Raw genomic sequence first — 17,686 nt, 5'->3', positions numbered from 1 at the left:
TTGTAACAAATTAGGAGTTAATTATATTTTTTCTTGTATTCAAAATGAACATTTTTTCTAAAAAAAGGCACATGGGTTGGCCCTGGCCCACAAGGCTTTTGAAGAAATTTTGGTCCTGTGGGCTTTTTCTACAAGGGGCTTTTTGGTCCTGTGAATTTTTCTGGCCCTAACCCACGTGGTTTACGGCCAAACCATGTAAGGAGAGCCAAATTGACGGGTCTAACTATTATGAATGTGTAATCTTTTTATATATTATGATCCTATGTTATGAAGGAGTGATGTAGGATATTATTATTATGTATGTTTTATGAAAAGAAATTTCTTACATTGTCGTTTCTTTTGATATTTTTTTATTGTTTTGATTGTTCTTTTGTCTTAATAGAACTCATAATATATAAAAACCAAATTATTTATATATATCTTTGATATTTGATTTCACTGTAGGCATACACTTGTAATAGTATTTATACTTTATAGAATCATAAACATAGATGTTATCATCCTACCACTCACAAGATTAGTTCTCTTGGTGCTTATGACCAAAAGAGTCCAATGGCTAACACCTCCATTCTCTCTCCCCACTATTCCTTTCTATATGACTTTAATAGTTTACCCTAATATCATTACCATAAAGAATTTTTCCTTTAAATTTTATCAACATAATCACCTTACTTGTCCATAACCATAATCATCACCACAAATGTTAATAAACAAAGATACATCAGTTTAATCCCGTATATTTAAAATAATTAAGTCTCAATATTTTTAAACTACTGTCATTTCTAAAATGTCATTTTATTACTGTTAATTAACTAGTTAGTTAATCATATTTAGTTAATTATGATAAATTATCTATTAGCAGATGAACCTAAAATGATAAAAATAGTTAGGTCCAAACTTGAGTTTGAGGAGCTGAAAATGAACAAGAAGAAACATGCTAAGTAATATAAAGTATAATGATAAGCTCGTATAAGTTTAAGTGATTGTTCAAAGAAAAAAAGTTCTAATAAGATACCAACCTTCATATAAAGAACAACATCAACAATATGCTCCAATCTTACATTTTTTATGTAATAATATAAAATAATAAATAATTGTTAGTTCAACACTTATATTTTATGTTAATATTTATACAAGATCACATATTTAAATTAAGTATCAAATAAATTAAGGAAAAATGTATACATTTCACCACAAAGTTTTCTTGTAAAGGATAAATACACATAGTTTATGAAATAAATTAGTTGGCCGTGTTTTTTCCTTTGTAGCTAACTTGATTTTTAGACTCCTTGATATTTCTTCTCCTGCCATGTTAAACATGTGGATTCAACTGTTGATCTTGTTTTTGGTTGAACGTGCAGTTATTTGATGGAAAGGATGGGAGCCCTAGGTATCCTCGTCGATGGATAATATTGCCTCCATTCCTGTAGAAGACGAAGCCGATCAGGCCGCTACTCTTTGCTCACAGGATTCTGAGATTTATAATTGTAGCATAATGAAATTTTCGTCATCTCTTTTTATTAGATATGGATTTGTCTTCCAATGCTTTTGATTATCAAGTTCATTGCTAAATTGTTGAATCAGTGTTTTGCAGAATATTTATAATCATTTCAAGATTGTAGTACTGAGATGCATGTTTCTTCGAAGTCTTCGTATTGTGATAACCGTGTCGATTTTGCTGTTTAATATTTGTTGGCTATTTTAGTGTTTCTAGATTAATCATTTTAAAAAATGAAAGCTCTGTTTTCTAACTTATAGACGTAGCAATGACAGGGCTTCATATGTCACAACTATTAATCTTCCTTCACACTGATGCTCATGTAATACATAAGTTATTATTCTTAATGGCAAGATTTCTCTCCTTTCAGAAAATATAAAGAAAAAAAAAATACTTACAAGGTCTGGAAATGTGTTAATATAAAAATTTCTTTATAAATTATGTTTGACACTAGAAATCATCAATAATTTTAGTCTCTAATGTTTATGGTATGTCAATTTGATTTTTAAATTTCCCAATGATAAATCATTTGAATCCCTGCTTTTACAAGTCAATCTAATCCGTTGCGTATCAGTCCGTCACTTCGGTTCCTAAAATATCAGATCTCTAATTCATTGGTGGCAACAATACTAAAAGTCAGTAGTTGATTTTGGACGACTTTCTTTATAATATTTTTAATTTAAATTTTCCATAAATTAAAATTAATTTATATAGAAATCTTCTATATAGTTTTGAAAGTTCATTACAGATTTTACGAGAGGTCAGTTAATTTTAGCTTGTGAAATATTTCGATTTTTTCAATTATGGAGAAACTTGTTCAAATGTCCAAAATCATCTTATAATTTTAGAATTAATCCAATACATAAGGACTAATATAGTGCCCAATTCAAATGGCTTGTGAATAAGAACATTAAGACATCGTGTCAACCATTAGATTGTGGAGATTTAGTAGCATTTATTACAAACTCGATGGTTTAACTCCAGTCTACTAACAACTTTTAATAATTTAATATTAGTTTGTTGTTTTAACATATTCATAATACAGTTGTCTTAACAATTCCAAGCCGTTGCAAATACAAGATTTGCCCGTGCCTTGAGCGATCGAAATTTCACCCTTTACCAACTACCATAAACAAAGATAAGGTTTTTTTAGTATGTGCCACATTCTCACTCCACTGTTGACTTTCATAGACGTAAGAAAAAAAAATGAAATCACGTGTTTATAAACATACAAAATAATAAATAGCTGACTGAAAAATGAATAACAAGATGCAAAATTTCACACGAAGCTCAAGTCCCATCATCTGCCATGCAACAATAATTATCCCTCCCAAAGTATAAAATGGTCGTGAGACTACTGCTCAAACATTGCTACTTGAAAATCCTAGTTTGATCAGATGATGTTACCAGGATCTCCATTACATTTTCATTTCATGGATTGTAGGTTCAAAAATCGGCATGCTTCTAGAAGAAACAAGCATTCCTAATCCGTAAATTAGACAATGCACAAGACACTCAATCCGTAATATAATCGAATGCATTCCTAATCATCTTCGCATCCCTCGTCCGCGTCCACGGAATCCTCCTCCACGACCTCTGCCCATGGCACTGGCAGCGGCGTCTCCTTGTGCACTCTCAGACTACATATGTTAAATAGATAAAATCAAAATCAGCTGCATAAAGGACAGTGGCCAGAATAAAACAAGCAATGGAAAAAAATTTAAAACCTGGTTACATTAAGAAAAATAAAGGTAGAGTAAGTAGACATGGCGATATAATTATGCAAATTAATATAAAATTCTAAAAAGTCACAAGATGAGATCCCATCCCAGTAGACCAATTGTAAGAGTATCAATCAAAATTGTCCACAAGCTTTCCCACTGTATGTGCAGAGGATTTGTACAGGGAATTCTTTATGTGCAGAAAATTATTAAGAACCATTACCCTTGAAAAGTACAAAATCCTTGACCGATTTGAGAGTGAATTAAAATGTACTTATAGTACTGATAATAGTAAGAGATGAATAATTCATTCAAATAAGTTAAGAACGCAAGCAAAAATTCCCAGCCCATACAATGACACGAAGACATTACCTTGGGGTTTTTAATTGTTTCATCCACACTTAAGATAAGGCAAGCAGCCTCTGTTGCAGCATTTATAGCATTGATCTGCAAATTTATTAACCAATTTAAACACCACACATAAAACATCAGAATCAGCTTATAAAATTAAGTAAATCAATGAGACAGATACCTTCACTATTGCAGGCTCCCAGACAAAGTTGGCAAAAGAGTCAGCAATGCCACCAGTAGCTATGTCCACCCCATAAGGTGCCCCCTCACCTGTAACAAGCAGAAAAATAAGTATATGCCAGCATGCACGCAAGTAATTGTACAATACATATATGTAACCTAGCATGCTTCATTCACACAAAAAGATGGCAACCCAACCAGAAGGAAGTGCATGTTTCTGCCTTAGTTTGTTCAGCACATCAGTTGCATCAAATCCAGCATTGTCGCATAGTTGTCTAGGTATAACCTGCAATAATAACGCAACTTTCTGCATTAAAAAACAAAGCAACCATCTTGAATGCTAGAACATGATCTGTGTACCCTTCCAAAACTGGGACGCTTTCTCATACAAAAACTACCAGACATTTTTGAATCGTATTAACACAAAATTAGGTGGGTTGGGGGGATCTAAACAAAGCTGAGAAGTTATTGAAGTATATCATATTGTCACAAAACAAAATATGTTTTAACAGGAATTGCATTGCGTTACTAACAAAGTTCTAGAATAATAGTAAACACAAAGACAGCTATGGATTTGGCTCAAATTACAAAAACATTTACCTCAAGAGCTTTTGCGTAAGAGTTAATGAAAAGCTGAGACTTCCCAGCGATAGTTCGTGCATGCTGCCTCAGGTACCGGCTTATCTCCATCTAGCAATGAGAACAACATTTTAAATATGTTGACTAATATAATCCACTGATATCTACCGACAAATTTAAGACACATACATCTATAGCACCTCCCCCAGCAACCACAGTTGAATTTTTTAAAGCCCTCCTCACAATCATGATTGCATCGTGCAAACTTCGCTCTGCTTCCTCTATGAACTGTAGGAAAATAGGTAAAATCAAATATCAAATAAAATCCTTTGAGTAGCATGAGTTCAACGTGTTTCATAAACAGTTATCAGAAGATATAACAGACCTGATCTGCTCCACCACGAAGAACTATGGTGGCTGTTTGGCCAGATGGACATCCATTGAAAATATTGAACCTCTCATTTCCAACCTGCCTTTCCTCAAAAACCTCACAAGTTCCAAGGATCTTAAAGCAAATAAAGCACAAGTTCAGCAATAATAAATGAAATTACAGAAAGATCAAATCAAAACAGTCATACAAATAATGTGCAACCTCCTCAATAATGTTATTAACAGATGTTTGTACGGTTCCACCAGTTGCAGCAGCAACCCTTTTTAGATCTTCTTCAGTTACACGACCAGCACAGAAAATGTCTCTATCTGCAAAATACTGTTTCAAGGACAAATTATTTTAAAAAGAACTAAAAAATGATATCCCTGAAAGGCTTTACCAAACACAGTAAAGAAATAATTATAAACCATAATTACAAACAATTAGTAATGACGTCAATCTAAACATTATGAGAATAACAAAAATCAAGTTAATAAGAATATAAAATCAAAGCATAAACAAAAGTGCATTACTACACAAGAGACAATGCATGAAATGTATCAGGAAACTATCTTGGGAGGAGGTAGCACACACCACAGATTGCACATTATTCAATAGAAAAGTTTAATATTCTACGGAGTTTAGAAAAATCATAGTTAAGAAAAATTGAATTAAGAGAAAAAATTAAAACCTGGGTAGCTAGATCACCAATGGCCAATCGTGAAAGAACAACTTTGGCCCCACTGTTGACACATTTGTCTAACTTGTCATAGATGATATTCCATTCTGCATCAACTATTGACTGATATTGCGAAGGATCTGACAACCTGTAGAGAACAAAAAATAGTCTCATTTAATCCTTCCTAAGATCCCAGGTCAGCTTTGTGAAAAAACGAATTTTAAAATAAAACACCTTATTTCAGCATTTTCTTTCTCAGACTTTAGCTCCAATTCAACGTTTAACAATAGAATTTTTGGATTGAGAAACTTCTTGGGTTGTTGCTCAAACCCAGCATATGAAAACGTCTTTTTGAAGGCAACACCATTTACAAGAAATGAGTCCCGCATGGTACCACCAGGAACCTGTAGAAGAAAACCCGAGTCTCAAACCATTGATTTTAAACATAAGTTTCCACATAACAAAGTTGACTTGCATGGAATTAAATGTTTACCACAAACTAAATTCCGCATGACAGTAAAACTCCTTGATTTTCATCTCTAACCACTTTAGTTAATTGATTTATTCTACTTTGTATTAAAATCATTTCAGTTATCAGTTATGAAATACAAATGTACACATTGAAAACTCCAAAAACAATACTGAACAAGAGTGGAAGGCTGATAAATATAATTTCAACAATATGAAAACTAGGAAGCTAAATTGGAGTTATGATATTGCTTTACACTTAATACTCATTCCATAATAATTTTCTTTACAGAGTATTGCACCACAATTAAGTAAACTAATCATTCTCCTAAAGAAAAGACAATTCATCTATTAATTGAATCAACAATTCATCTATTAAAGAAAAGAAATTTACTTAATTTTACAATTATGAAGATTAAAGTTAATGAGCACTAATGTCAATCTGAAGGGAAACAAGATTGATAAGAAATAACAAATGTTTCTTGATATTTTTATGTGACAAAATAGGTTGAAACCAAAAAAAGAATAAAAAATCCGTACATGATAATGTTGATAGAATAGAAGGAAGCAAAGAACAATCCCTTTTAAAGGCCAAGAAGATTCACTAATACTTAAGTTGACAGTAAAGGGAAAACATAGTAATAACAATATCCTTGAAGTATAAGTCTTCCGAACAACACAAATAAGGAAAAACAAAAAAAGAAGTAAATCAGGATAAATGCTTTGGAAAATGCATTTCAAAATTCTCTGCATGATTCAGTCAACAATAGAAAATTTATTATTACCCTATGAACAAATGGATACTGTGAATATATGACTTTATAGCAAGATCTTAATGTAACCTGCTTGTATGTATTCGAATGACTAGTGCTTGGATAACCTAACACAAAAATCCTAAAATCCGGGCTTAGGGAAAACAGCAGCCGAAAAAGACTAAGTAGAACTATAGAAACATATACACACATACAAAAAGTGAAAGGATACCCATACTATTTCCAATAGCATTGTCAGTTTTCTTACTTTTAATACAGTACCTTTTGTTAAGAGTGCCTTTAGGCGCCCTATTTAGAATTTTTGTTTTCCATTAAACTCTCCTCTATTAAGAAACACATCACACGGTCACCAATGTAAAAGGGAGAGTGCAGCACGTACCTTCTTTATTCCAATCATGTTCAACCTGTCATCGTTCCCAATTGCAATTACAGCATCCACAACCATGGATGCAAAGAATTCTTTCTCTCCCCCTATAAGCTTTGAAGAAAGTGTGGTAGAAGCACACTTTGCAAGCAAGCTTTTCTTTTCTTCCAGACTTTTCCCCTCAATGCTAACAGCTAGCTCTTTAATCTTTTCAATTGCCTGTATCAATAATTAAAAAAGACAAATACTATGTGACCAAATTCGTGATATACTTCGACTTCCGGTATTCAACATTAAGACAAAATTCAAACAAAAACTGAGGCTCTGTTTAGATAAATTTTTCCACAAACACTTGTTAGAGAAGTAAAAAGAGAAAGGAAGGAAGGAATCAAACATTTCTCACGAGCATAAATAAACTTACGCAAATGAGAACTTCAGAGAAATTACACTATAGAACTTTTACAAAAAGCTAAGTATTTAATCGATTTAACTTATAACAAAGGCTCATTTTATTTTACCATCTTAGTTTCTTCTATAAAGGCTTAAAGATAAAGTTATTCAAACATTAAAAATATTAATCATATTCGAGAGAGATCTGTACCAAGGTACTTGCAGCCCTGTAGCTCCGTATCAAATTTTGAGAGTGAACGCCATCTTCAATGAAAGGCTTGGCCTCCCTTAAAAACTCAGCTGCGAGCAACACGACAGTGGTGGTACCATCGCCAACCTTTTCACATTCAAAGAAAGAACATTAGAATAACAATACATCATTTACCAGCAAACAAGCAATTCCAATACCACAATTTCAAACATCTGAATTAAGCCCAAAGAAAAACCAGAAGATCTTAACTGCGGAAACGAGAAAAGAAAAATCTAAGGCATTGCATGAGATCGAATGGAAAGGGAAGCGTTAGAAGTTTACCTCGGAGTCCTGAGACTTCGCGATGTCGACAAGGATTTTTGCGGCAGGGTGGACGATGTCAAGGAGCTTCATGATGGTAGCTCCATCGTTGGAGATGGTGACAGCTCCCTTGTCATCGTGGATGAGCTTGTCCATGCCGCGAGGGCCGAGGGTGGTGCGGACGACGTCGGCGACGGCGGTGCAAGCATTGATGTTACTCACCAGCTGTGGCTTCCCTTGCGAAGTGTCCGTGCCTTCCTTCAGCAGAATGATCTGAGGTTGCTGTTTGATCCACCATTTCCAGACTTAGGTAAAGTTACAAAAACACGCAAAAAGAGAACAAAGAGAGCGAGAGAGTGAACATACCAGCATCGCTGACATGGTTGAAGATGCAGAAAAAAGAAAGAGAACTAGGGTTTAAGTTTTGAAGTTGGAAGTGGCACGAGAAGCAGCAGTTTCTGGCTCCTACTCTCTCTCACACACAGCGACGTTAGCTTTCTCTAGAAATGGTTGGTTACCTATTTCGAAGCCAAATTTCAATTTTATCATAGCTTGGGCCAAGGCCCATATACACACAGCAACTAATTTTTACAAGGTTTTCATCCAGTAACCCCCGTTATTTCTTGGCAGACCTTCCGAATTTTTAAAATCACATCTTAAACTTTCGGATTAGTTGTCCTAAAATATTTCCAGAACAAGCTCTTTAAGATTTCAAGAACATGATTCAATAGAATTTTTGAAATGGGATTTTCAGAACTTATGAAATCTATTTTAAATCAAATATTTTAAAATAAAATTTCCTAAACAAACTTTTTAGAATATTTTTCCTCCCTTCTTCTACCTTAACAAAGATGGTGATGCAGTACTGGTGGAGGGCGTTTTAGTCTTTTTGATGTTAACATGAAAGTGCAGTTAGTAATAATAAGGTGCGGGAAGAAAAACAACTTCTAATCATGGTATCGACCCAATATGTTATTACCAATTATATTTGGTGTAAGTGATTATTATATTTTATTGGACATTTATTAAATCATGTGTAATGTGTAGTGACAACATTATATATATTTTGTCTTATATTTTTCTAGGGTCTAAACTTGGGCTAGGCTCGATCAGTCCGTTAACACAATATAGACCAAACAATATAATAAAAAAGGTTCAATAAACTTAAAACACAAAATTACAAAATTTGTCATCATACACCTTTTATAAATAGGAGATCAAAAGAAGATTAGAAAAGGAAATAAATAAAGGAGAAGTAATTATTTGAATTGAGGAAAAGAAAAAGGAAAAGGTAATAAGTAAAAAGATTGTGTTCTATTTAAAAAATAACTTTTAAAATTGTTATTATGTAAAAAATAGTTTTAAAAATATAAGTTAGAGTTAAAAGAAAATTAAAATTATGACAAACTTAAAAAAATAATAACAATATGTTAAAATAAATAACTTTACAAATTATTCATAATTAATTATATACCAATCTTACTTTCATAAATCTTCTCAATTTTAGACGGAAAGTTTGGCGAGAATATTTTGTTTGTTTTACCTATTTATTCTATCTTCTTTTGTGAATTAGAATACATTTACTCCTTTCTTTGTGTAGAAACAAAAATATGGAGTGAAGTGACACAAAAATATGGAGTGAAGTGAATATTATTTTTCTTATGTAAACTAAGGACATGATTAGTTTTTAAAGTGTGAAAATCATCCAAGTAAATTTTACCACTTTCAACAAACCAATTTAGAACTTTATTAAACAAGAAGTTCATGTTATAACATAGACTAAAAAAATAACCGAGTGATGATTCTTATGCTTCATTGAAAACACATGTTGCTAATGTATGCCTCAAACACCAATGTTAAAAACATTTTAAGAAGTTAGAACAACAAATAAATTGACAAAAATATATTATTTCTAGTCTCTATCGTGCACATAAACTAAAACATACCAGTACCCTTTACAAAAATCTAATGTAAAATTCTGTCAACTTCTACAAGACCTTCTCCATAATAGTTATCGAGATAATTATATTCTCACAATAATACAGTTAAATAGACATAACAAACATTGAATAGATTAATACTAAACAATGGAATCTCAATGTTCCTATACACAATACTAAGAAAACTATAAAATTATTTGCTGGTGAGTTTAATACTACTACCAATTTAATTCTTATGAGGTGGTTGAAAGGAAAGGAAAGGAAATGGTATATATAGAAGTGTTGGTAAATGATGAGAAGTAATTGGTGAAATCTAATTGATAGCACTGGCGGACAAGAATTCCACATTTATGCATTGGCTTCATGAGAGAAATTGCGTGAAGGATAAGCTAAGCATATTATACAGGGGGAAGAATTGCGATACCACATGACAGATGCCTTGGTTTGCTAAAACAAGAGATTCAATAATGCAATGAAAAGTGTCCAGGAAAGGAAGGACCCAGAGGGAGAGGGAACAGGCAGAGAAGAAATCTACTTTCCCCTCTCCAAATATAATAAAAGATTCTACAGACAGCGATACAAAGCTAATCATGGACAGCAACAGCCTAATCTAATTTTATTCTAGACTCCACAATTGATGGCTACAACAACGTCCACCACATCAAGATGATATTTTGGTTACATCTTTGCTTGATCTGTTGTATTTCATGTGGCTGTTGACTAACTGCCCCGCTGCAATGGCAGACATCAGAGACAACTCTCCGGCTAAAACAGATCCAGCAACAATGGCAGCCAAAAGTCTTGAGTTTGATCCTGGTGACTCCTTGCTCGCACCCTTCACACCAAGTAAATTCAAGCAAGCGGACTGGGATGCAAGTTGAGTTCCACCCCCAACAGTACCCACCTGAGAGGAAAATTGAAGAATAAACCTTAGCTATTAACTAAATTGGAAAATTGACCAAATATAGAAGGGTAACGTGTAAGAAAGGATGGGACGGGATGCCAAATCACCTCAATGGAAGGCATGGTCACCGAGATGTGAAGGTCCCTCCCATCATTAACGGCTTCCATCATGGTTATGCAATGGGAACTCTCAATATTTTGTGCTGGATCTTGTCCAGTGGCTATAAAGACTGCAGAAACAATGTTACTAGCATGGGCATTGAATCCACCAAGAGCACCAGCAATAGCGGAACCAGTAAGGTTTTTAAGCATGTTAAGCTCCACCAGGGCAGACACGTTGGTCTTCAATACCTTCTTCACCACTTCTTCTTTAATAATTGCTTCACAAACAACTGATTTCCCACGTCCCTCGATCCAATTTACTGCAGATGGCTTCTTATCCGAACAATAATTTCCTAAAGGATCAAATCAGAACACAACCATCACATTTTTCGTATTAATTTTCCCAGTAAAACAATTTCACCATGCCGTGATTATAGGCATAACAACCAGATCAATATAAAGGATAAAGTCTCATCACACTTTCGGTCTAATACTCCCTTTTAAAACAATTTCAGCGCCCTGATTATAGCCACCAAATTGAATAGCCAAACAAATAGATAAATATAAAGGATCGAGTCAAAATAGTGACATCATTGTAGGATACCAGTCTACTGTTCAAATTGACAATAGCTACAATATGTGTGTGCGTGCATGAATGTAAAAGCTAAGACGTCAAAGATGGTAGGGGAAGAAATAAGATAATGTAACTGGACCCACTTCACGATGAAAGAAACCGGAAAAGAAAGAAGCCAAATAAACGATGTGTAATAGCATATAAAGAAACACCGTTGGTGACATCGTCCGATTTAACAGAAGAAAGAAATATAATTCATCAAAATGGGAAAGATAAAGAAATTACCAGAAATGCCAATAACATCCATGTCAGGGAAATCATTCTGAAGAAAGTCAAGAACGTTTTGCACCCCTTTGGAAACCATGTTCATACCCATGGCATCACCCGTGCTACAGGTGAATCTCAAATAAACGTTCTTTCCAGCCATAGCACACTGAATACCTTGCAGCCTGGCAAATCTACTCGACCTGAAACCATTAAACCAAACACCAAAACTCAGCACAAATAAATAAATATCCCACACTCAAATAAACGACATCCAAGTTCTAGTCATCTATACTAAAAAATTTCTTCCACTCATCCCACTCCCCAATTATCATAAACTTTTAATGGAAAACCACATCTCGCCTAACATTTAAAAAAAATCAACCTAAATATCATTCCCTAAACTACAGAAATTCACTTAGTATGCAGGTAATAGCAAATCTCAGTGTAAATTTTTCTTATTCAACACAAACACTATTTAAAATTACTTCAACTCATAATTAATTTTGGACTCAATAAATTCTTTATGTGCAACCAACCGTATATATTAATATTCATTTAAAATCAGTTAACTGGATATCGACATTTCAACAAATTTTTCGATGATCCGATGAATCCAAACATGCAATTAAAGTGGACACCGACTACTGAATGATAAATTCTAAAATCATGATCACGAACCCAAACTCCCTCTAGAGAGTACCAAAACAAACCTGTTGAAAACAACGGAAAGGGTATCAAAATTGAGAGGATCCTCCAAGAAGAACTTCAACTGTGCAGCCCTCTTAGCAGTGGAGAACCTGACAACAGGGGCCCTTGACATGCAATCCCTCAAAACAACACTGCTGGCCCCACCAGATGCATATATAGCTTTGCACCCTCGATTGGTGCTGGCAACAAGGCACCCCTCCGTGGTGGCCATCGGCACCGTGTACTCGAACCCGTCCAGCAGCAACGGGCCCGCCACCCCCACAGGAATCTGCACGTATCCTACCGGCATTTCGCAGCACTGCCCCAAAATCGAGTCGTAATCGAACCCGTCCAGCGGCAGCCCCTCCAGCGACCGCCCCGTCATCCTCTGCAGAGCCGCGCGCCGAATCGCCGCCGCACGGCGACAGTCTCCAAGGCGAGACTCGAGCGCATAGGACGGCGTAACGCCGTTCACAACGGAGCGGACAATGTCCTCATCGTCTTGGGAGATCAACGAGCACTCAACAGGGGGCAATTTGGTAGTTGACGTAGAGGGCGAGGGCCTGGGCGAGGATTCCGAAACAGCTTCATCGACGTCCCACGCGTCGTTCGAGGCGCGTGTGATGAAGGACTGGACGAAGTCGATGCCGAAAAAGCCGAGGAGGTAGATGAATGAGGCAATGAGGGAGAAAATCGCGGCAATCTCGGAGAGCGTGACTACGTGCAGAGGTGTGTGGCTGCGGATCTTGTCGCGCCACCGGTGCAGGAGGAAGTATGCGACGGAGAAGAAGAGAGTGAAGAAGATGGCGTTGGTGAGGTATAGTGGCAGAGGGAGCGCGTCGGAGGCCTTAGGAGAGGACGCTGATGATGTGGGAGAGGAATCCCTCTTCCCGCGGTTGGGATGGTGAATAGCTCCGTCGTGGGCGGTGGGCGGCACGCGGTGGCGGAGGTCCATTGCGCGTGCGAAGAGGGTTGAGGAAAGAACGGTGAACGAATGAGTGAATAAATGGTTAAGGCATGTGATGTGTTATGTGTGACAGCGAAGAACGACGAGTGTTCAACGGAGTGACCGGACCCAACAGCGTCGTCATTTGCTGTTGCTTTGTTTTTATTAAGCACTTTTCTTCTAACTTTTTCTACTTTCTGGAACGGCCACAGACACATAATTATAAAACTTTATTAAAAAAATTAATTATTTTTTTAAATGGTAACCGTATATTAAATAAATTATTAAAGTAACTTTTTAATTGAAATTGAATCTTTTGAAGTTTCTAACCCGATGGGTCCATTGAAAGTAAATTACCAGTTCGCTAAATCATTTAATTCATAAACAATTTCATTGACTGCATCTCTCCATTGCAATAGAGTAAAATAAAGATTGAATTGTTTAATAATAAAGTTGTATAATTAAAGGGAACTATTATTCTTTTATTAAGTATGTCCAAAAATTATAAATAGGAAAAAAAATGTTTCACTAGGGTTGATGATTTCCATAAAACATTTTTAATTAAAACTTTTTTTGTCTAAGCTTAAAATAATTTGGGTGTACCTCTTAAGTATACTTTAATTAAGTGATTAATTTGATCGAAGTCATAGTAAAATTTTAAATTTTCTGTAATCACTTATCTTCTTATTTTTAACATGAATTTATAGATTTTCAGATCAATTTATAATTAGCAAATTTTTAATCATGATTTATTGACTAATAAACAATATTTACCCATAATCTTAATTAGATAATACTTAGTGATATTGATAATTTAGATCGGTAAGTCCTTTCAATGATATTGACTATATGAACTTTCTTCATATTATACTATATACAAAAATAACTTAACATGTATTTGATTTTTTCACACTCTTTGTAGATTCTGTTACTTCTGTCAGCTTGTTACCCAAGCCAGCAATAATCTTCTCATATTAATTATTACAATATAATAAAAAATAATACTAGAAAAATTTTATAAGTGTTTTTGTCATTTGATATTTCTATAATACTAATTATTTTTTCTACATTACTATTTTTTATGATATTTCATTACATAATTAATCAATAAAATTAAATTTAAAAAATATATTTTAGTTTTAGTAGATAAAATACTATCATTTAAAATAAAAATATTAATATTTATTTTAAAGTAAGTTGATTTTTAAATAAATAGTTATTTTAAGGGTTAAATATGTTTTTAGTCCCTGAACTATCAAGCGATTTTGGTTTTAGTCCCTACTCAAAACATTGATGGCATTTAGTCCTTGTAGTATTAAAACATGTAAAAATAGTCCTTAAAAATGGACGGCGTTAACTTTTGGTTGATCTGGCAAACGGTAATGCCACGTCCTCCGCCGGCTTCCCTGTTCTCTATCTGCCACGTTGATGTGAAAACCCTATGTTCATCTTCCTCCGAGAGAAATGCCTAACTTAATAAATCCTCCGAGAGGCGGCAACTGGGTGCGGGATCTCGGTCTGTTAACTGACCTTGCACTTTTGCATATAAACTCCAACAGGTTTTGCGGGATCATCTCACACAGCTTTTCCAACCTTCGGATTCTCTATGAGCTAGACATCAGCAACAACCGCTTTGTTGGGCGGTTCCCTGAACACGTGCTTGAAATTTCAGAACTCAGATACATTGACATCAGGTTCAATGACTTTGAAGGGGAATTGCCTCCTAAGCTTTTCAAACAAAGTTTCGACGCTATATTTTTGAACAACAACCGCTTCTCGTCCAATATTCCTGAGAACATAGGATCAACTCCAGCCACGGTTGAGGTTATTGCCAATAACCATTTCTCAGGATGCGTGCCTTCCAGCGTCGGCGAAATGAAGTCGCTAAACGAGTTTGTCCCTCGTAATGTTTGCAGCTTGCCCCATTTGGTGAACTTCACATTCGCCGATAACTATTTCAACGGAGAGGAAGAAGGTTGCGTACCTCAAAAGAAAGAGCCTCTGTTGGAGGATGAGAATAATTGCATACCAGATAGGCCAAAGCAAAAACAGTCAAACGTTTGTAACGAGGTGATAAGCAAGCCTGTGGATTGTAGCAAAAACAAGTGTGGCCATGGGGGCTCTCCAAGCTTCCGGTGAAGCCTGTACTCCACTCCCGGCGACAGTTGCCCCAATCGGATTCCGATGCCAAACCCCACAGTCTGCAGTGCATCCAAGCCATTCACGCCGCACTAGTTGCCGCCTCTCGGAGGATTTATTAGGTTAGGCATTTCTCTCGGAGGAAGATGAACATAGGATTTTCACATCAACGTGGCAGATAGAGAACAGGGAAGCCGGCGGAGGACGTGGCATTGCCGTTTGCCAGATCAACCAAAAGTTAACGCCGTCCATTTTTAAGGACTATTTTTACATGTTTTAATACTACAAGGACTAAATGCCATCAATGTTTTGAGTAGGGACTAAAACCAAAATCGCTTGATAGTTCAGGGACTAAAAACATATTTAACCCTTATTTTAACGTGTGTGCTTAGACACATTTTAATCATCATTAAAAAAATTTCTGACATATATTTTACATATTTAATATGTTAAAAAATGACTTAAATTTAAAGTATTACTTTTTTATATAGTCTTATTTCTTTTAAACACTTAATTATTTAATAAAATTAAATTTAGAAAAATATATTTTACTTTTATTTCTTAAAATAATTTTATTTAAAAAATAATATATGTTTATTCATAATAAAATATAAAAATAACTATGATGAAATAATTTTGTCTTAAAAAATTCATTATTAAAAAAATATTTATCATTTTAATATTAAATAATAATTTAAATATTTTTTATTAAATATTTTATTTTTTAAGTATGTAAAAATTTAATTAAGGTTATCTAATAAAATTTACAATTAATGATATTTACATAAAACTTAGTATAAGGTTTTAAAAATAATTACGTTTAAAACAGAATAAATTAAAATATTATATTAAATAATTTGTTTTAATGGTTTAAAACATATTTGTAATAAAAAAAGTTATATTTTTAATATTATAATTTTTATTTTACTTTTTTAACTTTTTTTTTATTTTTAAAATTTTGTAATTTTTTTCGGTGAGTCAATACTCTCTCGTTTTCATATTCATAAATCAATTCCAATCTATATAAACAAACAAGAATGAAATACACCTTTTTTATATCATAAACAATACGTAGTCTCAAACAAAAGCGATTATAATCTAATTTAATGTGTATTTATAAAATAATCAAGAGTTTGTGATAGTCAGTGTCAATAATAATGAATGAATTCAAAGTTATGTAATCATTTCCAATAAATATTTTTATTCCATTGTAATATATCGGTGAAATGTAATTATAATATGCATATGATTTAATATATACAATTATTAAAAGTAATTTAAAAACTCTATCTTATCTTATCTTGTCATTTGCATGTTGTTTGTATAGTGTTTTATGGGAAAATATAAGGTTGCAAAACAAAAACCTCAAAAGTGATATAGACTGATGATATAAAAAATAATATGTGTATTTATGTTTCGTTTTTATAGTTTTGCTTTTAGAGTTATGCAAGTATAATATGATTTCTTATGAAGAAGAGTTGCTTTTAAAACAAGTTAAATGATAATATATATTGTGTTAAATGTTATTTAATACTTAATATAATTATTAGTGAGATGTTAGAAATTAAATATTTGTCACTAACACATAACTTAAATTAATGATATGTATAAACACGAGTACGTAGTTATATATAAAAAAAGGAAATAAATAAATTAATATAAATGCACACATGTTATATCTTAATACGTTAAGTCTTACTTTAATTATGATTTTAAAATATGTTATTATGCCTAATAATAATAATTATAAATTTAGACTGGATAATAAAAATGTAAAAATGTTTTATTTGTTATAGAAAAAAAATACATCAATCTAATATAATATAATAATTAATATACGTGTTTGCACAAATGTTGATGGATTCGCAAGAAAATATTTAACATAATTAGTGGTGAGTAAATTTGAATCTTTTACATATAATTGTACTGAATATTTTTTTTTCAAAATAGTCACTTTTTATGTTAGTGTCAAAATACAGAAAATCGAATCGATATTATATTTAAATAATAAAAATTTGAAGTATAAATATAATTGAAGTTTTATTAGTTTAAAAGTATATAAATTTTTTAAATTTTTATTTTGAGAGCTCTTTTCCTTTTTTTCTATACTTTATAATCGCTAGTTAGTCTATTTAAAGATCTTGTTAGGGTGATTCTTAAGGTAAACTTAAAGTAAGTTGATTTGTTACCTTTTTCTTAGTTTATACGTTTCTTTGTCCATGTGGACCATCTTGGTTTGTGTGT

At 33.5% G+C, this 17,686-nt stretch overlaps 3 protein-coding genes across 3 annotated transcripts; 1 reads left to right on the top strand and 2 right to left on the bottom strand.

Annotated features, from left to right (window-relative positions):
• Positions 1-2,734: 2,734 nt before the first annotated feature.
• Positions 2,735-8,410, bottom strand: LOC124842656 (TCP-1/cpn60 chaperonin family protein). Its single transcript, XM_047319190.2, has 14 exons — positions 8,251-8,410; positions 7,906-8,166; positions 7,585-7,710; positions 6,999-7,202; positions 5,613-5,782; positions 5,391-5,526; positions 4,922-5,038; positions 4,715-4,834; positions 4,519-4,617; positions 4,351-4,440; positions 3,949-4,036; positions 3,752-3,840; positions 3,592-3,666; positions 2,735-3,138 (listed from the first exon to the last, which is right to left on the bottom strand). Exons 1-14 carry the CDS (start codon positions 8,263-8,265, stop codon positions 3,046-3,048), a joined length of 1,683 nt encoding a protein of 560 aa, XP_047175146.1. The 5' UTR covers positions 8,266-8,410; the 3' UTR covers positions 2,735-3,045.
• Positions 8,411-10,202: 1,792 nt separating this feature from the next.
• On the bottom strand, positions 10,203-13,495 carry LOC124842654 (3-hydroxy-3-methylglutaryl coenzyme A reductase 1-like). The gene is made up of 4 exons (XM_088094401.1): positions 12,381-13,495; positions 11,689-11,870; positions 10,836-11,182; positions 10,203-10,728 (listed from the first exon to the last, which is right to left on the bottom strand). Exons 1-4 carry the CDS (start codon positions 13,310-13,312, stop codon positions 10,486-10,488), a joined length of 1,704 nt encoding a protein of 567 aa, XP_087950527.1. The 5' UTR covers positions 13,313-13,495; the 3' UTR covers positions 10,203-10,485.
• A 1,272-nt stretch (positions 13,496-14,767) lies between these two features.
• LOC124824494 (pollen-specific leucine-rich repeat extensin-like protein 3) lies at positions 14,768-15,442 on the top strand. Its single transcript, XM_047296920.2, has one exon. The coding sequence runs from the start codon at positions 14,768-14,770 to the stop codon at positions 15,440-15,442; it is 675 nt and encodes a 224-aa protein (XP_047152876.2).
• Positions 15,443-17,686: the final 2,244 nt, after the last annotated feature.

The sequence above is a fragment of the Vigna umbellata genome, chromosome 1 (assembly GCF_029865625.1).
Source record: "Vigna umbellata cultivar VRB3 chromosome 1, Vumbellata_1.0, whole genome shotgun sequence".
NCBI classification, from domain to species: Eukaryota; Viridiplantae; Streptophyta; class Magnoliopsida; order Fabales; family Fabaceae; genus Vigna; species Vigna umbellata.
Note: the sequence above shows the minus strand (reverse complement) of the source record. Positions and strands in the feature narration are given on the sequence as shown.